Here is a 23,502-nt window from a genome sequence, read left to right on the forward strand (position 1 = left end):
TTAAATATCTACCTTTAAATATTCTCCTCCATCATGGCACTTGTATTGTCTTAATATTTACAAATGCACAGTTGATGTGTTGTAAAGACTCTAGTTATTTATTGATTATCTTTCATTTTAAACTGCAGAATTGATCATTTAATAAAGAGTGAGAAACTAACAGTTACTCCCTTTAATGACGTTAATATTTTTAACTGATTACTTAATAAAAAGGTTGTAAATAAAGAGGAAAACCAAGAAAAAGGGATTCTCACTATATACCTGTTAACCCCCCAAAAATGCTCTGATTAATGAATAATCATTAATCTACATGGCATTAGTAAATGTTTTTTTTAACCTTTAATAAAGCCATGAATTACGACTTATAAACCCTTTATAAAGGATGACTTATTAGGAAGTGGTACACACAATGTTTATGTATTGTGTCCAATAAAAAAACACTAATACTGTTTATAGTGTAGTTGGATTTGATCATCGATTTGAGCAGATGTCAAAAGATCAGTTTAGACGAACATTGCATAGCAAGCTCCAGGGTATGTCAGCTCTAAAACATTATGTTCAATTTAAACAAATAGGAAAATATCTATCACGTGAAAACATAAATTAATGACAGTCTATTTGTAATTTTATGGTAAGCAACACCAAAATCACTGAAGCCGCTGAAAAAATACAGACCTGGATATGCAAATGTGTGGGAGACGAGTATCACATTTTGTTTAAGTGTAAGAACGCAAAAGTGAAATTATAGGAATACTTGCCAAAGTACGATTATATAAAGTGACCATCTACTGCATGTTCAGTTAATTTTGTTATTACAGTGGATATAGGGCCTACCAAACGTTGCATGTAATCCAGGTGCCTTCTTGAAGAATGTTTTACCTGTCTTTAAGTGTTTAACATGTTCTTGACTCAATACAATCTGATAATCCTTCCACATTTTTGTCAACTTCTAAAGGCAGATGAACCGCATGTTCCTGTTAAACAAAATGTGTTCTTGTAAAGCACACACGTTATGTAAGAAGATCCTCTCTGGTGCAGGATGCAATGCAGACCACACTGATTGTGTCAACAGCAGCTTACACTTCACCCTGAACTGAAACTATATACTTTAACTCTAATTTATGTATTTACAACTTCTACAGGTGTTTTACAGAAAGATCCCACACAGATAGCTTCCTATAGCAGGTATCATGGGGCGAGGAATGTATAAATCTGCTGGTACAGCAACAGCGGGAGTTGTGTTTGATGTTGCAGCAGTCAGACAGTGAACTGAACACAGTGTCGCGCTGTAACAGCTCAGTTGCATAAGAGCAGTGTAACTTGATCAGTGACTCTCACATGTAGATATAACAGAGGGTTTATGTAAGACCAAAGTGCAATCCTCGGGCTTAATGAAAGTTCATGCTGTACACTTTCGTATTGCTGTGAATGTTGCTTCACACAACCAGAAAGAGACCAGTTTTCTCTTACAAATTCTATCTACTTTTATCCTATAAGGCACTAGAATTGAATTACAAATAGTGACTTGCAAAGATAGGTCTTATATATATCAGAAATCCATAGATAGAAAGAATAGAAGTGTACTATTAGATAAAGGTATATGGGCCTTTGTGATGCACGCATAGCCGTTACTGTACCAGTTGGAGCAGAGAATGGGATTGATCCAGACAAAGAGAAAGCGCTCATTGTCTACGTTGGGGGTTTTAAAAAGGACATTAGCACAGACAACGGGGGAACGCCAGAGGCCATATGTCAGGGGACAGTGTCTCCTTGTTTCTGGCTCCAGTCAGCTTTTTTCCCCCACGCTGCTATACGCTAACACCTCTAATGTGACACAGACCTGAGAGCTGCAGGTTGGCAGCGTGTCACAGTGGCTCAGGTAATCTTTCTGTCCTGGCCGTAAACATTCCCTGTCTGGGTCCGACTCCTCTGTTCGGTGGCTGATGGCGTTTCTCTGGTGTTTAACCTGCACTCTCACATCACACTAGCAGCTGTTTGCACCTATACTCCTGTCTCTTTTAGTTGGGCAGTTGAGAGCAATGATTTGACTCTATAAGTAACAATATTTTTAATGGTAAAATGGGGATGATTTGGGTTGTCGTTTTGATTGAGGTCAGGGTACATTTAGTTAATTGTTAGAGTGGATCACTTTAAAGCTCTTACATACCCATGGTCCACCCACACCAGTGTTTTCACTCATTTTTGCCTGATTATATTCTTAGGATTATTTGGATTTGTACAGACTAAGCTTAAAAAGTACTGCACTGATTTAGCATTGCACTCCTATTACATTATCGGACTCATGATGGACTGTTTAAGAAATGTTTGTTCTTCTTTCAGGGCTGCACGGTGGTGCAGTGGTTAGCATTATCGCCTCGCAGCAAGAGCGTCACAGCTTCAAACCCAGCTTGGGGTCTTTCTGTGAGGAGATGCATGCAAGGAGTTTTCTCCGGCTTCCTCCTACAGTCCAAAGACATGCAGGTTAGGTTAATTGTTGACTCTAAATTGCCCATAGGTGTGAATGTGAGCGTGAATGGTTGTCTGTCTCTATGTGTCAGCCCTGTGATAGTCTGGCAACATGTCCAGGATGTACCCCGCTTTCGCCCAATGTCAACTGGGATTGGCTCCAGCCTCCCCCCCCGCGATCCTGAATAGGATAAGCGGTTACAGATAATGGATGGATGGATGTTCTTCTTTCAGCTGCTCCCGTTAGGGGTCGCCACAGCCGACCATCTGTTTCCATCTAGTTGGTAACCCTGGCCTCGACTGATCCAGTATGGAGATCTTCCCAGTTGAAATTCCCATCTTCCGAACTCAAAGTGTTCCAAGTGTACAACGCCAAAACGTAAACAAAAAGACATGGCTGACCGTGACAAACTGATGTTTCTTTGGCAAGTGTACACACATTTGAACTCTCAACAGTGCAGCCTCCATGCATATAGCCTATAAACGAAATAGAGAAGGAAGAATGACGCACGAGTAGATTTATTTTACGGACGTCAATTTACATGCAGAACAGGTTTTACTATATGATAGTATGTATTATTTTAATTAAGTACAGGCAAATGTACTTTATGTTGCCTTTTAGTTGATGGTTTACCATTTACAATGTGCCTGTCCATTGTTGTGTGACGTCAGACAACTGCCTCTTCATGAAGTCGGGGTAGATGGATTTACCCCGAGTTTACAAGTAGGAACTTTAAGTGGAGTTCCATTTTACTTTTTCTAGAAGGAGGTCGGAAGTTTTCGAGTTCATTTAGTAAATTATGATCCCATTTAGTGTCAACTACACCATAAAGCAGGGTATGCTTTAGGGCGTGGCTACCCTGTGATTGACAGGTCGCTACCACGGCGTTGTCTAGTCTGGGAGTTGTCCGTGTTTTTTCGTCTTACAACTTTAACCCTTTCACAGTGTGTTTTCGGTGCATGAAAGTTAATTGGAACATTTTGGACACCTAAAAAAGACTTATTCAGTGTTCGGCTGTACTGTCCTGTCGTGCCACTTTTGGTTCCGAAACAACAAGATGGCAAACATGTAATGAGCATATATTGATACCATGGATGTATTAAGAGAACTGGATACAGCGTTGGAGGCGGGGCCCCGTTTATTCCTATGAAAGTTGCTCAGTGGCGCATGAAGCCAAAATGGCTGGACTTCCGTCTGGAAAAGTACCCGAATTTTCCGGCAATCTTCCGCATCCATTGGGCCCATGGAACATGCACAGTAGCGTCCACTCAGTCACATGGCTCGGTCACGGGGTCACAACCTCACGATGTCGTCACGGTCTGGGTCTCATTCACATGAACGGAGGAAAGGAAATAACTCTGGATTCAGCTTTTAGTGCGTTTTACAACTTTTAATTAATTTAAATAAGGGCTATTGAGTTGATTTACCAAAAAAAAATCATCCTCTGAGTTACAGAAGTCTCTTTCCCAATGTAAGTCTATGGGAAAAAGTCTTTTTAGACCCAATGGCATCACGTGACGGACCCGGAAGTTGTAGTCCCACCGTTTGGTCACTACGAAAATTGGGATCAACGACCGGAACTCTTCCTGGGGGCTTGATTGACACTCGGTCCCCGGTCCGTCCAAAAGTAGCGCAAGAGTACCCCGTGTGTCAGTCTCCGATGCCGAGAGCACTGACAAGTGGTGGTATTTGACGAGTTGGGAGTCAATGTGTTGAAAAAAGACATGGAGCTCTCACTTACATTTGGCTTCTCTTTCTCGACTCTGAAAAACTGTCAAACAATGCACTCTTTTCTGTGCTTATCAGGACGTGACATTTGTCTGAATTTCCTTGAGATAAGACACGTTTGTTGCATTCCTTAGATTTTTTTGAGGAAAAGAAGAACTATGATTGGTGGATGGACATGTTAAGGTCAACTGTATTTAACTTAGAAACTAGAAAGAAAGAAATTAGTTTATAAAACGATAAAAGAATAATGTCTCTGCCTTCAGCGGTGCAACAGATCTAGTAGGAGTCCATACAGTCCTCAGAAAAGGTCTAATTAGGCTAAATAAGTGGAAAGACCTGTGTGGGTGTACCAGGGCTGTGCAGGGTCTTCTATCATTCATGCAGTTTTATATTAACCATGTACTGTATATTGACCCACACAAAACCATCTGCCTTCAGTTGGCTACTTATCTCTACTTTCTTTCTTTATTAAACAAAAGAAATGCACATTCAGTATAACAATAACAAAAGAGTATATCACACTAAACACAAATATTAAAACCTACATATAGGCCTATTGAGTGTCTTAATAGCCTTTTTCATTTTAATTAGAATTGATTAAATAATTATTTTTTTTCCAAAGAAGAGAGAAAAATATTATATAAATGTTGCTGAGATTTGGTAATGGTTTATTTCAGCTAATTACTCTTTTTAATATTTTGATCTCCCTCTTGCCTCTCAAAAATAGAAGAGGACCAACCTCGTCTGCCTCTATGGACCAGCCTCCACTGATCCAGATCCACCTGGTTCTTCCTGCACACTTGTCCCTCGCTCCCTCATCAAGCCTCAGCACATAAATATCAGCCACTTGCCTCCTGCTGCTGTTTGGCCTGTTGTCTGCCTGTTACTGTGGTTCAGTTGTTTCTCCCTGTCCCCGGTTACTGTTGTATGGCTTGCGTTCTTGCCCTTTGGACTTGTATGTGTGTTTGGGTTGATTTTAAGCCTGTTCACTGTCATTGTTATCTCCACCAAGGAGGTTATGTTTTCAGTTTGGTTTGTTTGAGTTGATTTGGGAAAAACTACTGGCCCAATTTTCATGATGGTTGAAGGATGTAGCATGGGCAAAGGGAGAACCCATTACATTCTGGAGCTGATCCGAATCACAGAGCAGATACATACGTTATTTTTCACTTTCGTTAACATTGCAAGAAGGCCTTGGCGTAGGTCTGTGTTCTCCGAGTGCCCTTCTAATTTCATGTAAAGTGCCTTTAAATTGCTCCGCCTCTGCTGAGTGACTTCATTTGGGTCACCCTCCCTGTTCCTAAACTTTCCCCCTCAGCTCCTCAGATGTATATACAGTATATTGTATATACATATATCATTTCATACTGAGAACACAAAGTGAACAAATATCTGGGTTTTATGCATAATCCGGTCTCGTAGGACAGACATGTAAGTGGGAAAGAGGCTTTATGTACAGCACATGTGTGACACGGGGTTAAACAGCTTTATAATTGGTTTACTGTTTCATGCTAGAATGCATGGCCCATAGTTCACCTCCAGTGGGGAAGCTGAGGAAATGAATATACAGAGGAAATCTACCTGATATCACATAAACTATATCGCAAAATCAAGACTATAACTACTTTTAAACATCATTATGGTTTCAACAGAAGGTGCTGTATAAAAATTCTGAAAATTTGAATTACACAACAAATATTTTAAAATATGTCCACTCAGGCTGTACTGCAAAAAAATAAAACTATTTACACAAATATAATTTAACTGCCAGTTAATTTTAGTTCTGATTACTTATACATGATATGCTGTATTTGCACACTATCTAAATGTCCCAGCTTGTATTAATGTCCACCTTGAAAACTAAAATTAAACAACGTGTTGTAGGTCAGGAGCTTTGCTGTATACGAGTGAATTAATCTTGCAGCTAACAGGCTGAGCCTGGCGTGCTCTCTGGTGGAAACGAGCACACTGGTGCCTCTGGCTGAGGATTACTGTACAGTCAGAGTGCATTGAGGCATGACTGTCAGTCACAGACTAAGGTCTACCACTTTGATTGCTCTGTAACAAACATTCAGGATGATTTCTTTTCTATTATGAAGCAGCCTATCCATACCTGGTTACTGCAGAGAAAATCAAACGCTGACAATATTTTATGAAAACATTCCCTATATTTAAATTTGATGACTTTATAAGACAAAATATTCCACATATTACAGATATGAAATGCCTCTGTTACAGTATTTATACCCTCATACTGTATCTTTTGAAATCCCAGCCTGGTCGCACTAAATGGCGTATGAATGACACAGTAATTCCTGAAAAAGTAATTTTGCATGCAATGAGAACGCCGTTCTTGCTTTTGGCATGTCATTTGTACGCCATTCACACTGTGCTGACTGCAATGTAAACACATCTGCGTAAATAAGCTACAATCAGAGCTAGTGACGTAGAATAAAAAGTGAGAAAGACTGCCGCTTTCAATGGGCGGGTCCAACAAACGCTCAACCTGGTTGAAAGTCCTGTATTTGTGTCCCAAAGGGTTGTTGAGTTATTTTGAAGTTACGTTAGTGACGTTTGTGACGTGTTTTCTGTATATCTGTTACGTTGTTTCGGTGCATATTTTACTTAATTTACATACTTATTTTAAGCCCAACCATGACGTTTTTCGTAAACCTAACTAAGTTGTTTTCTTTCCTAAACCTAACTACGTCCTTTACCGTAGTTCTGTTGCAAAAAAAATGACACGGGAAAAGACAAAAATGTGTTCTCATGACACACGTCTGCATATCCTTATAATGTTGTGCTATTTATACGCCTTCCTGTGAGATCGGGTTGGAAATCCAGTGATAATGATAATTACACTAATATCAACTATAAAAGTGTACTCAGTAGAGTGCAGATCTCTGTCAGGTGTGTCTCCCTCTCCCCTCACAAACACAGAAGAGTTGAATCTCATTCAATTGTCCCTCCCATCTCCCTTACAGTCATGATGGCAGCGAAGTTAACAAAAACAGGGGGTTATTCATATTGTATTGTGCCTAATTTTAGTGTATCATAACATATCAAGTATGGAATTAATCTGCAGATGCTCCGGTTCAAAATGAGACCAAACGTTTCGATGGATGTCAGTTTTTGAGCCTCAACAAAGGCCAAAATGTGGCCTACAACAGACTATGGCTTGTTTTTAGCCTAGCAGATTACCAGAAAGGCCATTTTCTACTGAAGCAGTTGTTGATCACTTGTGATCCTACTGGATGGTTAAGAGGAGTGAGGAGTCAGCAGTAAATGACTGTATAAAACCGAGAAATTAAAATAAGAAAGGATGCAAAATCAAGAGGAAGTAGCCTGTCTGTGTGAATATATATGATGCATAGACATTTAAGAACCTGTGATTTGTCTTGATAATGTATTTACCATCTTTCTACAAAGAACAGCGTTGACCTATTTTATGAATGAGATCCCGTTTCTACACATTTCTCAGAAGGAGCAGGATTACACTGAGCTGCAGGTTTCTGTCCATGTTCACTGAGACTCAGAGCTGTGGGATCTATTTCTGTTGAGTGTTGGCAGATCAGACTGAGAGCTGTAATCACAGTGTGTTGAATAATCAGGTACTAGGCCACCACATAGTTTCTTTATTAACCAACAAAGATTCAGTTTCCTGTATAGCCTCTCCCTATAGTATTATGTATAGGCCTTTTGTTCCTGGAAGGCAGATATGCTCTAGAGGCTTGTCAAACCTGAGCGGGCAGAGTCAAAGAACCATGGCTTTAGCAGCAAGCGTGAAAAGTGAAAGACAAACTATGATCAAATCAAAATCAAGACAGCTGTCTGATTGTTGATGTGAGGGTTAAAAATACTTCCCTTGAACAAAACAATATGCATTAAAGTAGCATTTAATTATCTTGAACAATAAACTGGATAACATCAGGCATCCATGTTTGTTTGGTTTTCAGGCACTTCAGTAGTTCTTTTTCTGCGTAGCATAGCCTATATCAGAGCTTTCTGAAAAATCACAGTTTCCCAGCCATAATTACATCTTGGATGGTGATATGAATGGTATCTACAAATTAGAAATTGGTAATTATATAAATTCCAACATGACATAAATGCGGTATGAGCTGCCTCCAGCTCAGGATAGTTTAAATTGTGATGGAATGCAAGTAAATAACAGCTAGGGCTTTATTTGTTATCAGCACTATAATACATATACAGTATATATAAACATGATATGCAATATATAATATAACGTGCTCAAATACCACTGTGTGGTCAGTGCCCCTCGGCGTCTTGATACTGGCGCACCAAAGCACCCTTTAGTGTCTGTATGAGACGCACAGCTTTCAAATAACTTCAATGTAAACCCATCCACATCATTATTAGATGCTCAGAGCAACTGACGTAGTAGAAAGTTTGCTAAGGGCGGGAGAGCCAGCCCAGTCTCACCTATGCCGTATGAATGACACGACAATTTGTAAGTAATTTCTTGTGCAATAAGAACGCCGTTCGTGCTTTTGGCGTGTCATTTCACACCACGTCGTCTCTACTGACTGCAATGTAAACGCATCCGTGTGAATATGCTACGCTCAGAGCTAGTGACGTAGAATAAAAAGTGAGAAAGACCGCTTATGGTGGATGGGTCCAACAAATACAGGACTTTCAACCAGGAGACCGGTGTTCGAGTCCTAAAGTGTTGTTGAGTTATTTGAAATGACTTTAGTGACTTTTGTGATGTGTTTTCCGTACTTGTGTAACTTAGTTTACGTACTTATTTTAAGCCCAACCATGCTGTTTTTCCTAAACCTAACTAAGTGGTTTTGTTGTCAAAACCGCGACTGTTTCACAGTAACAACGTGGCGTGAAATGATACGTGAAAAACAGTTTCACATCATTAACCCAGTGGCGTGAAATGACATGCGAAATGCCTAAATTGTGTTATCATGACGCACAGATTGTCCTCAAAATATCGTGCTATTTCTATGCCTTCACATGATATTAGGTTGAACAAACACAGGACTTTCACCCATGAGGCCACTGGTCATATCCTGTCTAAAACCAAAAGTTGTTATTTTTATTGACGACGTTCTGTCACGTGACGATACGTCGCTGAGTAACATGATGTTAGGTCCGTAGCTTAAGTAATTTCTAACATTAACCAACTGGTTTTGTTGCAAACCTAACTGCGACCGTTTCACCGTTTTCAACGTTAACTAACCTTCTGCGCCAAGATGCTACACAAAGCTTCTGCAAGAGCTGCAAAATATGACGAGTATGGATGACATCACGTTGGTTTCATAACTGGATCTAAGGCTCCAGCTACATAGTTTTAACCATAGACTATAGCAAACTGCACTCGCTTTGGAGCCAGCCTCAAGTGGATATTCGAAGAACTGCAGTTTCTGGCACTTCCGCATTGGGTTCATTTCTCTGCACCGGAGGTTGCCACCTGGTTTAAACTCAACCAATGGGATTGATTTTGACTCCAGGAAATAGTTGTCTGAATAAATCTCCTCTTTTCCAAGCGGCCCGTTCAATGACGTATCTCCATGACTCTGTTGAGTAAAACCTGGCAAGTTTTTCTATAGTCCATGTTTCAAATTTGACAGGCTTTGAGGTTTCAGTCAGCACCGTTATTCTGATAACTCAGTAATTCTGCTCCTTGGAAAAAAGCCCCTGCTCTGATTTCAGACCCTCTGACAGGTCAGCTAATCAGTGTGATTACTGCACAGAGCTGCACGGAAGATCTTTACAATGAGCGACCTGCAGAAGTGTTCGGACTCAGCCGGAAGGAGCATAAAAGCAGATGCCGAAAACGATCAAAATCACGGCAGAGGCCACTGAAAGAATAAATATTGAGTGCTTTAGAGGAGAAACCGATCATAACAAGTTCCCATCAAGACTTATGAGTTTATTCATCCTGAACTGGGAGAACGGCAACACCACTGCGGCTTTATGTTAACTGTACTGTTTGCTTATTAAACACAGCTATCGTGTGCTCCATTCTTGTTCACACAAAACTTTGTTTGCATGTTTCCACACCATGATATTCACCATATCTGCACTTGAGTGATATGAGCGATATTTGAGACAAAGGAAAAGCTTTCGAAGCTCAGGCCTTTCTTTACGTTGCTTATCTGGTCACCATCCCTGTCGAAACATTCAAGATGAACAACAGGTAAACAGCCATAGTTGCGCCTGTATAGTGGCGGGTTGAATCGATCAAAGGCTTAACATCTTCCCGTTGTGTGGGTGGTGTGATTAAAGACACGTCTCTAAATAAAAAAGTAGACGTTGCAGGTCAGGACCTCGATCGGAGAGCTTTCACCTATCCGTCTGCCGCTTTGACAACAGCAGGAGCATCACACTTCCTAGAGTTACGTAAGGTGTTACCGTCCGTCCAGACTTAACCAAATGTTGAACACTAATCCCTGAATGGCAGCCAATGCACCCTTGATTTCGATAATAGTTTTATCCGTGTGTTGGCGAGGAATACATTGCAGAGACGTCAAGGATCAACAAGTGTTTCTCTGGCTTTAAGGTTTGTTTTAAAATGCTTAATTGAAAATCGAAAGAAGAGCCACAGATGTTAAGTTTCTCCTCTACTACACTTCTCTGTGTGTTTTCCTAACCCTAGCCTTAATCCTCAAGCCTTTCAGTCAACACAACACAACACAACAGAGATGCCCTCTTTATTCCTTGTGCTTTATCAGTTGTGACATTTCCTCTCCAGAGCAGGCTTTGGCTTGAGATCCTTGAGATAAAGAGGGATTTCACATGCATTACACACAACATATGTCACTCTCCCTTACCGTGCAATTCTGGTCATGTGTAGGTCAAATCCTAGCATTGTCCCAGCGAGAAACAAGGGGGATGTAAAAAGAAATGTACAAAAAGAAGAGTCAGGTATTTACAAAGGTGAGTCCTCCGTGTCTCTCTCAGACCATCGTGCTCTTCTTCTCCCTGAAGTCCGCGTGCGTTGGCTCGTGGTAGGTCGTGATCATGTTGGCCGCATCCCACCGTCCCTTCGGAGCCGGAGAGCTCTGCATCACCACCAGCCTGATGGGAGACTGGGTCGGCTCCGGGTCCGGGGCGTACTCCTTGCTGGGATCTTTGCCCCGGCAGTCGTACATGATACACGATATCAGGAAGACGAGGAGCAAGATAACGTAGCTGGCGATGAGGATGCAAAGGTTCAAAGTGACAGGGTCGATCTCCTGGTAGTTTTCCAGAAAGCCCATGGTGCCTGCTTCATGCTTGGCGGCCCTGAGGCCTCGGAGAACAAGCACTTCGCAGGCCTTGGAGGAGGAAGGGAAGGGTAGTATCGACGGCTGCGACTGACTGAGAAACACTAGCTGGTGACAGCAGGGCTTTCTCCCACCCTATCCTCTTCAATCTGTCTCCCTACTGTCCTCCCTCCCTCCCTCGCTTCTGTCTCTCACCTCTCCGTTTCAAATGAGCGCCGCGGATACGTGGCTTTGTGGTAAAAATACTTTAATCCGCACCACTCCTCCAACCTTGAATTTCTGCGATCGATGGCTCCCTTTAATAACTTAAGCTTCAGTTGTAACTGTGACAGACTCTGTGTTATATCATCTGCTAGCAAGTGAACATTAATTAATGTGTATGTGACGTATTTGAGTGCATGTGTGTGTGTGTGTGTGTGTGTGTGTGTGTGTGTGTGTGTGTAATCTTAATCTTGATTGTGAGTGGGGATTGACGGAGGAAGCCATCTGGCTAAATAGAGGCCGCATAGAGCGCGGCTAAAAAAGCCACTCAGAAAAAATGCTAACATGCTTAGAGAAGACTTCATCAACCACGGGACATGAGAAATACATTCCTCTCTAAAATCTATGACGTCATGTAATTTTGTTGAACATGCAATCTGGACAGATTACAGCAGCCTTGCTCCTCTGTGTGTCAGACTCCTCGTTGCAGGCTACCAGGGAATCAGAGATGGGATTATCGGCAAACTCCTCGGGTTCATAATCTCTGCCGATGCATGACAAGGCACGCCATGATGCGGTGGGTTTGCAGGCATGAAAATGTGTGTAGTGGAGTGGAGGTGACACTTTAAGTTTCAGTTGCATCATGTGTTTCAACAAGTCATCTGTTGTTGTGGTGCAGTTATATGAGATTACTGTGAGATTGGTGGACAGCAGAGGGCAGCAATCAACAACGTTAGCGGTGGGAGTATAGAATCAGAGCTGGAGGCTGACCTTTGACCCAGACAAACACTTCAGGAGACAAGGAGGGAGGGGGAACAAAGAGCAAAAATAAAGCAATAACTCATACTGACACGCATGGAAAATAGAGACACTTTGATTATGAACACAATGTTTTCTGCATGTCCTCCACTTTTATTTAATTTGTCCTACATTTTAAGCTTCTTTTGCATCATGCAACATTTAGGCTGCGTTCCAGTTCCATATATTGCACACGGATTATAAGCAGATTTTGAGACAAAATGTGCAGCATTTATACACTTGATGCACAAAGGAAGTGGCTCCAGATGCAAAAAAAAAAGAAAGATAGAAATGCAAGAGTGATCTCATGAAACAAAAAAGGAACTATTAAAAAAAGTCAGATTAAAAAGATATAATAATAAAAAATTAACCAAAAAATGTGAATTATTTACTTCTATTTGGAAACTATAGGGTTTTGACTACAATTTAAAGGATCTTTATACGATATTCAGAGCGTCAATATAGCAGCAAACAACTATTGTCTAAAGTTATAGAGGAGTAATGTCTACCTGAGCAGAGAATGAAGTCTCTCTCCCTCTGTGTGTTGTAATCAGAGTTTCTCTGTGCTTTGTTTATGTAGCCGGGCTGGCCGGACGGGCTTTTAGTGCATGTTAGTGCATGTGAGCGTGCCCAACTGGCTCTGCATACATATAAACTTCAACAACTGCACCAACAGGGCAGCACTCTGGGTTTTTACCCAAGTATTCATAACTTAAACAGGGAGCGTATGAAATGAACTACTAATCTGCTGGAGCTCACCTGCAGAACAAACTGTCAGTCATGATGTTTCCTGCCTCCTGGTGTGTAACAGTGAGCAGATGTACACACCACATCTGCGGAGTACAGAGTGACCTCACTCCTCTCTTCATGGTAAGAAGACTGTAATCCCTCTACATGTTCGGGTTATTCAGGCTCAAACACAGCGACCCGTGACCTCACTGACGAATCAGCTGTCAGTGAAAAATTATGACCCACTCCAGAGATCAACATCTGGAGGAGTCAGAGTGGAGTTCAGCGATGATGACTGCATCATTTCTACTTTTTCATTTTCATAACATGTCACTATTTCCTCATAATGATTGATTGCCTTTCATGTAACAACAGGGATAATTAAAAAAGCTTTATAATACATCAGTGTGGATTAACTGACTCCAGGGGGACAGATTTCTGTCTCCAGTTCGTAAATGTTGACGTAATTTACAACTTCACCCTTCTGCCTGTATTAAATACAGTTGCTCTGATGCTTCAGAGGACAAGAAACGTCAAAAAACTGCTATAAAAATATGATATATTAAAATTATTTTCCACTTTCACCTAGTTAATTTGTTCATCCAACATAAGTCCTGATAATAACTACCAAATATTCATTCATTTTCAGAATTTTAACCCTTGAAATACCAGTTTTTTTATGTAATGCCACTTTTGTTGGACAAAACACAATATTTGAATTATATTCAGTATACTAAATTTGTATTTGCATTTTTTCACAGTCTGGGATATGTCGATGATTAGCAACAACATTGGTGTTGATGCATTTAAATTTTTTTGTGCAGTGTCAGTATAAATAAAAAAAATGTGTTACATTAAAGGACAAAAATGTCCCCTTCCTAAAACTGCTATAAAAATACTATATATTAATATTATTTTCCACCTTCCCTGAGTTAAATCATTTAACCAACTTCAGTACTTTTCATATCTACCAAATATTCATTAATTTTTTTAAATGCAACCCTTTAAATGCCAGTTTGTTTACATAATGCCATTGTTGTTTTCATAAAAAAGAAATTGAACTGTTTTCTGTATAATGCTAGGGGAATTTATTTTTTTTTTTTTCACAGTCATGTCAATGATTAGAAAAACATTGATTTTGATGCATTGCATCAAACACTACTGTGCTCCATAATACAGCAGCGATGCCCCCAGTGGAAACCAGGAGAATAGCATGTATTTGCCCCATAGGACAAACATGAGAAAAATGGCTCAATCTGGTGGAAAATAATAAAAACTAAATTTGTAAACTCTAGATTGAAAGCCTAATATAATATAATGCAGGATTTTATGCTGTAATGGACATGGGATCACAAATAATGGTTTTAATGGGTTTCAATGGGGACATTTTTGTCCTTAAGGGTCTGAGTGTCTGTATTTTGGCTACACAGTTTATTATAGACTTATCATAGGAGCTGAGGTTGAACTTCCAAAATTAAAAAAAGAAAAACTTGCTAAAATGTATGCCAAAATAAAATTAAAAAAAATCTAAAATCAAAAAGCCCTTTTGCTCTTGTGAGCTTATATTATTTTGATATTTTATCTCTAATCATGATTAATCTTTAAATTCTCAAATTTGCTTATCTGGCACCACAAGACAGGATAGCTGGAATAACCATGATACAATATTTAACAATTTAGCACTCTTAGCTGCCAGGAAATATAAACTTAAAATGGTGGATTGGGTCTTTTAAACTATTTGTCTCTTTACAATGAATATTACAGTATTAAAGGGAAACCACAAAAATATGGCATTTCAGATTCAGATTTTAAGATTATGTTAACATGATGCGGAGTAAAAGCAACATATACAATATAATACAATACAATAATGACAAAACAATGGTTCCCAGCAGGAGATAAGCCAAACATAAACTGTTTGAACAAAGGTGTAAAAGTACTTAGTATTACTTTTTCCAGTTTTTCAACATGCTTACATTTAAACAAAAATTGATACTGGTCTTTCAGACAATTGTCAATGCCAATGTTATAGACCCTCTTTATTCGGTGTGATATGTGTGAATAAAGAAAGAAACAAATCTTAGAGTAGCACTCTTAAAGACAGAGAAACACCAAAGTTTGTTTGAACATGGATGGCCAGTTTAATCAAATATTTAGAGCAAAAAACAGATAAAGACAGCAGCGTCTCAGAGGAAAAGTGGCGTTTCTGTCCTGGGGATGTTTGTGTTGTTGTGGGTTCGGGGAGCGATTAGCTCAGAGGATGTAATAGGTTTGTCCGTGTGTATACCAGGCCTCTTGGGTGGAGTTTCTCCTGCTCATATCTCGGAGATAGATCTTTCCCAGCGCCAGACGCTGGTGCCAGGGAGTCCGGTGGGACCTGGAGACAGACAGCAGGGAGAGATGGGAAAGGATGTGTTGACAAACCCTGCAGGAGCCTTCAGCTGTTTGAGACTGTGCTTTATATTCTGCCTGTGTCTCTCAGCCATGAAGCCCCAACAGGTTGTTTGTTCATTTCCACAGCGGGAAGCTGAGTCTCCCTGCAGTGATCGTCCCCTCGATCGCACACACCGTGACCTCACCTCTGATCTCCCACCATCAACCAACCCAAAAACAAACGAGGAACAAGAAACAAGCCATGCTCCCCCTACTGTGGCCATTTGATGTGGACTTACACAGAAGAACATCTGTGATTTTTAATGCTTGAGTCTTAACGTTTTCCCTGGATAACAATATACAGTATATGGAATAAAACGTCTGATGAATAACTACCTTTTTTTTCTAAAGGTTATAAAAATGTTGTATTGGAGGAAATAGAAGTTTGAAAAGTCAGAGAATCACCAAAGTTATTATCCTGAGGGGAACATGAATGTCTGCATCCAATTTCTTGAGAATCCATCCAACAGTTGTCGAAGCTTTTCACTTAAAACCACAAAAGTGTCCCTCATGGTGGCACTAGAGGAAAAGTCAGGGAATCACCAAAGTCATTGGGAATCATCCTCTGGGGACCATAAAAGTCTGAATCATAGACTGTATAAGAAGTGGACGTAGTCACCATGACATCACCCATTCGTTGGTGGACAACTCTTTTTTTGAAGCCTCGAGTTCAGCATTTTGGCCAACGCCATCTTGGCTTTTTGTAACCATGAGAGGGTGGACACAAGCACACAACCCAACGCTGAATAAGACATTTTTTGGGCAACCAAAATATTACAATTATCTTTCACGAACTGAAAACACACTGTGAAAGGGTTAAAGTTTTAAAACGAAAACTGCCAGACCGGACAACGCCGGGGTAGCGACCTGTCAATCACAAGGTAGCCACGCCCTAAAGCATAACCTGCTTTATGGTTTATTTGACTCTAAATGAGACCATCATTTACTAAATGAACATCATGCTGTATTGAAGAAGACTTGAAACTAGAGATTGAGACCATAAACTCATGTTTACTGAGGCAATAGATCAAGTGAGAAGTAGGCTCATTTTCTCATAGACTTCTATACAATCAGACTTCTTTTTGCAACCAGAGGAGTCGCCCCCTGCTGGCTGTTAGAAAGGATGCAAGTTTAAGGCACTTCAGCATTGGCTTCACTTCTCAGACCCGGAGGTTGCCCACTGGTCTGAACCAAATTTCATGTTAAAGCTAGTATAAGAAACCTTGTGTTAATTTTGGCGGTCCCTGTGGACAAAAGCGGTAGTGTTTCCGAGCACCAGAGTCCCTTTAGAAAACCGTTTATTTTACTGCAGCAGGGTTTAGTTTCCCTTCTGCGGGACCAGCAATACGACCTGGGCCTCCATCTTCTCGCAGATGGTCTCGTTTACTTATGTAGGTCATTTAGAGGCATCACATTGACACATTTGTTCTTTGTATTTAGTTAATTTTCCTCACTTAGTTACATCAGGGACTTATCTATATATGTTTACACAACACGTGACTCGGTTAAATTTAATATTTTCTTCTCAAACCATTTCTAAAGTAAGCCTGCAAACTCCATTTCACTTCCTAAAGAAATAAACCTCTGCATGGCTTTCTTTAAAATTCAGTCAATATTGTCTGTTACCAGGGGATCCAGTAACAGTAACACTTAAATGAATGCACCTATAGGCTACATGTGTGAACTTTAGCTTCCCTACGTCATGGTATAGGAAGAGAAAACGTTAACAAAACGGTTCTGGTTACATCCGCCATTCATGTTCTTTTAACTGGGAATGGACCCAGTGTCCTTTACTCAGCCAAAGGGGAATATTTAGTTCAGTCTGAAGTGGCCTGCAGGTCAGAGGGCGCTGAGAGGAGGAAGGTGAACGTGATCCGTCGTCTCCGTTGTGTCTTCAGGCTGTTTGAGTTACTGCAGTGACGTTTCCATGAGGTCAGCGAGGAGGTGCTGTTACACGACCAGGAGACAGCTGAGGGACGCTCCTGCTATCGGAAACTTTGAGCTGCAGGCACATGAGGAATTGTCAACAAATATACTGTATACAACCAAAATGTACTTTTTATTTTTATTAGTAGTCTCCATAACTGTATCTATATCATCGAGCCCCAATCAGTTCAACTTTCTTTCTCTATCACAGTCCTCCTGATGATGATGTGCACCGAGTGACCTCATCTCAACCGCGCAGCTGCAGCAGAAGAAGAAGACTGGAGGAGGGTGGGGTCTCACCTCTCGGACAACGGCGGGTGACGGACGGGCCGAGGATCTTGCAGATCTGATAAAGGCCCAAAGAGAGCCCTTTCCTTCCTGAGTGGTGGACTGTTTGTGTTAGAGCGTTGTGCGTCTCTTCTTCTGGGTGTGGGAACCTGCTCCTCCCAGAGTTCATGGTTTCCTCTTTGTCAAGGACCGGCCGGCCACCAGCCTGTGCATGTGTGTCATTCAGAGGACTGTACTGACATTTAAAACCCTATTATCTAACTTCATTTATTTTTAATGTAGAAGCACAATGTTTGCTTCTGTCAATAATGTAAAGGTAAATATGGATACATGTACAAGTTTTAAATTGTATAATTTGTTTGGATTTTTCACTTCATGCATCAACGAAGCTGCTTTAAAATTGTTCATTTTAAAAAGGGAATAAAAATAAAGTATTTTCTTTTAAAAACGAATGGGCCTTTGGTTGTTAGATGCACTACATAATGTTTCTTATTCGGAACAACAAATGCTTGATAAAATTAAGAATTTTTTGAAGTTTGCATTCAAGGTTTATGATGGATTATACATGTGAAATGTTTATGTTTGCTAAGAAAATTCAGGTTTAAAAAAATATATTTTATTTTTTGTTGATTTGAGTTTGGTGCCTTGGGTGGATCACATTGAAACCTTGGATTTGAAAAGTGCTCTACAAATTATCATTATGACATTACAACAACATCATAACAAAAAAATAATACAGATGGAAAGTGAAATAACAAACCTTTACTCCACTTAATTTTAACTGTGTAAACACATGTTTATTGATTTTATACATTTAACACAAAGTATAAAAACTCTCCCCAATTAGAACATATCATTATATAAAACAAAATATTACTACTACTACTACTACTACTATTACTACTACTACTAATAATAATAATAATAAACTAAAACAAATTCCACATAAATAAATACAAAAGTAAATACAAAACTAAAAAATGGTTAAAGGTGAAACTTAACAGTTAACAATTTGAAGTAAAAAAAAATATAAAAATAAAACACAATAAAAATACGGTCACACAACCGAGTATGGCACACATTCCTCACAATAAAATTAGTTTATGTACCTTTAACATAACTTTAACTTGAGTCAAACTCTGTCAATAACTTCATATGCAAACACGCAGAAATATTTATAAAAACATCTTAACCATAAATAACATGCAACTATTTGCAATAGGGAACTCTTTACAGCCTCTTCCTCCACTTCAGCAGAGGGACACAACCAAACTTCAGGCACACACGTCACCATAACCACAACTGTTCCTCCCATTGACGTCACGTTTATATTATGTCTAGAAATGTGTGGATTTTAATCATTTTAGGAATTTACAATCTATACTAGCACAGAAAATACACATAGTGTGTTTTAAAGGCTTCTTTTAACACACAATTCTGAAAGAAAACATTACTTGATTTATTCATTAAATCAATATAAAAATATACTACCAGCATTGTGAAAAAAATAGATGAGTTGAACAAATCAATAAATGTCTTAGGAGTGGTGATGTTGCTTTGGGGGGCTCATGACATCAGTATTTTATAAATCCAGGATGCAGCCCTGCCCATAACAACACACAAGGATGTGTAAAAACCAAGCATGTTAGCTCATTTTGTTCATAAGGAGCTGGACTAATATGTTGTTTGACAGTGAGATATACATTCAGTTCATGCATATGCCTCATACAGACAGAGTGGATGTTTAGCGTTGATAATCAGTCTTCACATCAACACACAACATTCAGTGTTATCTTAAAATAGTCAGAATAGGAAAAGACAGAATATGTAGAACAAGAAAACAAGTCTACAAACTCAACATGAATAGATTTAATTGAGTTTAGATGCTTTTTCAGTGCAGATGAATCTCTTTTCTCTGTAAATTCCAGAGAACTATATATTTCCCTGATTGATGACATGAGTTGTGTGTTTTCTTCCAGCTGTGTCTCGGTGTTAAATGTCTACAGCCCACATTCACACCCAGTTTGAATCAGCAGGGAGCTGTTAAACTGACTCCTCGCCATTGTCTCGTGTACGTCATCACTACATTCCCAGGCGGCGCTCAGAAGGAATGTCCACAGCACCCCGAGATCTCATCAAAACACACCTCCCCCATCGGGGCTCTCAGTGACGCTGGTTACACTCACTCAGGCGGACGAAGGGGGGCTGTGGTCGGGTTTGGTTCTCTTGTTGACGGGGATCCAGAGTGGCGACCTGCTGCTTTATGGGGCCACAACTTTTAGAAATGACCTGAGAGAGCGGAACATGAGCTATTATGTTCACACAGTCACTGCTGTGTCTGATTTATCAGACACAGCAGTGATTTCGACATGCTTACAATGTTAAAGCTGCAGCTGGTAACTTTGAGCAAATATGATAAAACGTTATTTTTATAAAACTGTCACTATATCCTGACAGTAGTGCATGAGACAGATATGTGAAAAAAAATCATGTCAACCTCTGTGTCCTCCTAGTGCAACGAAGATTTCCCTGCACCCGAAGGAAAACAACCAATCAGAACCGAGGAGTCTCTAAAGCAGCTGTCAATTGTTTTCAGGAACATATTTTAATGCACTGTTTAGCTGTAAAATGAAAACATCTGCTCCAGCCGGTGGGTGGTGCTTGGTTTTGTTTTGATTGTTTTCAACATGGCGGCGAGGTCACAAACTTTATCATTCACCAAAGTCACACAATGACACAAACAAACTAACCAATCGTGGCAGCTGTAGTTTTGTGTTCTATGGGGTAAAATTACTGTTTTTGTCAATGCAGTCTGGTGGCTTTGAAAGACAGTATAGATAATTGCTTTGGTTTATAGATAATGGCTTTGGTTTCCCGTCCCGTTTCCCATCCCGGCTACACGTAAACCGATATTTTTAGGTGTCTAACACACATTTTGCTGCTTTGCTGCTACATTGCTTTGCTCCCGTGCTGGTACTCCTGGGTCCTCATCCAACCCTACCAGAAATAATCCAAACTATCCGTTTAACATGCTGAGTTTAGAAGGTTTAGAGTCTTAGTTTAGTGTTTTATCACGCTAACATTTGCTTCTTGCACTAAACACAACATACAGCTACAGTTGATGGAGAACGTAATTTTTTTTGCAGGACAAAGTGAATTTTATGACTTGATGATATTCTTGAGGAAAAGTCAGGAGATCACCAAAGTTATTACAATTTATTCAATAAAATACACTTTCAATGCTCTTACAATCCAAAAATAAGTTGTCCCAAATTCTATAAAGAATATACAGTAAAAGATATACAGTGTAAATGCACAATCAAACCCAGAAATCTGTCTTCAGAAAACACAACTGAACCCAAGAAAAAACCCACCGCTGCTGATTTTGCATGAAGGGGGAGTAATCTTCATGCTGTAACTGAGACTGGTTGAAAACAGATGTGCACCATATGTCATTCTTCATCAGATAAGGGAGTCTGAACCATCTCACAAAGTTTGACAGAACTTATCTCCATCTTAAGGTCATGATAACACATCCTCCGTCTACATAAACTATGTGTTAAACGCTTTATTGAGGGTTTATGAAGCTCGGACAGGAACGTTTCAGCTCCACAAAGTAGCTCAGCTGTTCAGATGAAAAGGAAACCGAGAGCTGTGAAGACGATACTTCCTATGACATCATTGTCTTTGTTAAATGACCTGTCATGTCAGACACACCTTCTCATTTCCTCCCTGAGCCACTCAAATTGTTTACTCTATTTACAGACGGAGGACAAATGGTTTATATTTGCCAAGACTGTCCTATAATAAGATACTGACAAGACTCACTTCTCCAAGTCTCAAGGATGCAGTAAATATTGTTAAATATCTATTGGTGAATAGTTCCTCTGCCTCCCTTCCTGTCTTTAATCAACTCACTGATCATGAGGAAAACTGTAGCCAGTATTTACAAAAACGGAAATCTACATCAGGAAAATCATCAGAGCTCAAGGAGGGAAAGGAGTTTAAAAAATGCACAAGCCAACACCTAATTATACTGTTCTCTCGATTAATCGACTTCTTGTTTGGTTCACCAATAAAAAGTGACAAATGTCCACAATATGGCGTCTTCAAATTGCTCCTTTTGTCTGACCCACAGTCCAAAACGCAAAGATATTTTATTTACTCTCACTTCACAAAGAATGTTTTCCCTGAAAAATGACTTAAATGATTAATCAACTATCGAAATAGCTGCTGATTCATTTTCTGTGGATCAGCTACTCAGTTAATCAATGAATGGACTAATCATTTCAGCTCTCTGACAAGACAGTACTCTACAGTGACACCAGTCATTTATAGAACAAATATGTCTCTAGAAAGAAAAGCCTTGAAGTCCATAAGAAAAAATGCCTAAAAAACCTTCTCAGTAAGATTTTATGGTTTTAATCAGGTACCAATTGAAATGTAAATGTAATAAGTAAAAGACTTACTGTCAGACTTGTAAATGTATCAACATTTCTTGACTTTATGGGTTGTTGCTTTAATAAAACAGAGAAATCATATTACTCTACTGGGTACACAGAGACCGCTGTTTGTGCCCTGTGCGTTACATTTCACTTTCACTTTACAATCAGCTGTTTGTTCGTGTCCCGTGTTCACAACGTTCAGTGTCATTTGCACAATTAAAACATAGTCATTTTAAGCCCAACCATGATGTTTTTCACCTAAACCTAACTAAGTGGTTTTGTTGCCTAATCCTAAACAAGTGTTTTTGTTTAATTCACAACATTAAGCATGTGCTTACTGCGACGGAAAAGTGACGCCGAGTGGTCTGACAAAGCATTAGCGTGTGACAAGTTGGGATGAGAGCATGTTGCAGTAGTACTTGTATGTGGACACATGCTAGAAATTAAAATAGTGATCTCTTATGAACAAGAAGAAGAGTTCCTTTGTATTTGTTGCATTGCACAAGATTTCTGGAGAATATGAAACTTCCCGCTCTGTCTGGGGGGCCGTCGATGGGAAGCGGAGCCCCTCTGAGATCTGGAGGTAATAGTTTATACGAGGACACACTTGATTGTTCTCATGGCTGATGTTCATTACTGCTTCAAGGGGGATTCATGCTGACTTTTATCTAAAGACATCACCTGTTTACAAAGTCCCTAAAACTCTTAATATCATTGTTTTTAGATGTCTTGAAAAGGTCTATAAATACAGAGATCACATTGTCATCAGAATTACAGTAAAACTCTGTTTGTTCCGTTAAAATGAGACTCATTAATGTGCTTAAAACCACCCATTTTAACATCATATGTGACCACTGACACAGTTTTCAGCTGCTTAATGTGCTCTCGTCAGACATTTATGTAACAGGCGAGTAGCATCAGCAAAGTAGGAGTTGATTAACAAACTCATTTTAGGAGCAGAACAGGAAACAGGATCAGAGTTTTATATAAAAACAGGCTTTTTATTCACAGATGCCTCTCAGCCATCTACTTTATTTCATCACTCTTGTACAGTGGGAGGCTGACACATTAGTCATGTATGAAATTTTTCCTGTCTTTTGCAATGCATGTGCGTCAGAGGAGGTGACACCAACCACAGTTTGTGGGAAAAGCAAAACAAACTGCCTGTTTAAAGAGAAGTCAAACAACTGGTCAGGATTTTTTTTCCTCACACATATGAACGTAATTATTCTTGATGCTTGAT

At 39.7% G+C, this 23,502-nt stretch overlaps 2 protein-coding genes across 2 annotated transcripts in view; one reads left to right on the plus strand and one right to left on the minus strand.

Annotated features, from left to right (window-relative positions):
- Positions 1–8,978, plus strand: part of LOC141780562 (shisa family member 6) — a 234,115-nt gene extending 225,137 nt beyond the window's left edge. Inside the window, exon 10 of the transcript XR_012596693.1 lies at positions 8,916–8,978. The gene's annotated coding sequence lies outside the window, so the exon portion shown is untranslated. The remainder of the gene's footprint in view (positions 1–8,915) is intronic.
- A 2,030-nt stretch (positions 8,979–11,008) lies between these two features.
- On the minus strand, positions 11,009–11,805 carry LOC141781624 (small integral membrane protein 36-like). The gene has a single exon (XM_074657467.1). It carries the CDS (start codon positions 11,431–11,433, stop codon positions 11,131–11,133), a length of 303 nt encoding a protein of 100 aa, XP_074513568.1. The 5' UTR covers positions 11,434–11,805; the 3' UTR covers positions 11,009–11,130.
- Between the last annotated feature and the right edge of the window lie 11,697 nt (positions 11,806–23,502).

This window comes from Sebastes fasciatus, chromosome 13 (assembly GCF_043250625.1).
Source record: "Sebastes fasciatus isolate fSebFas1 chromosome 13, fSebFas1.pri, whole genome shotgun sequence".
Lineage (NCBI taxonomy): Eukaryota > Metazoa > Chordata > Actinopteri > Perciformes > Sebastidae > Sebastes > Sebastes fasciatus.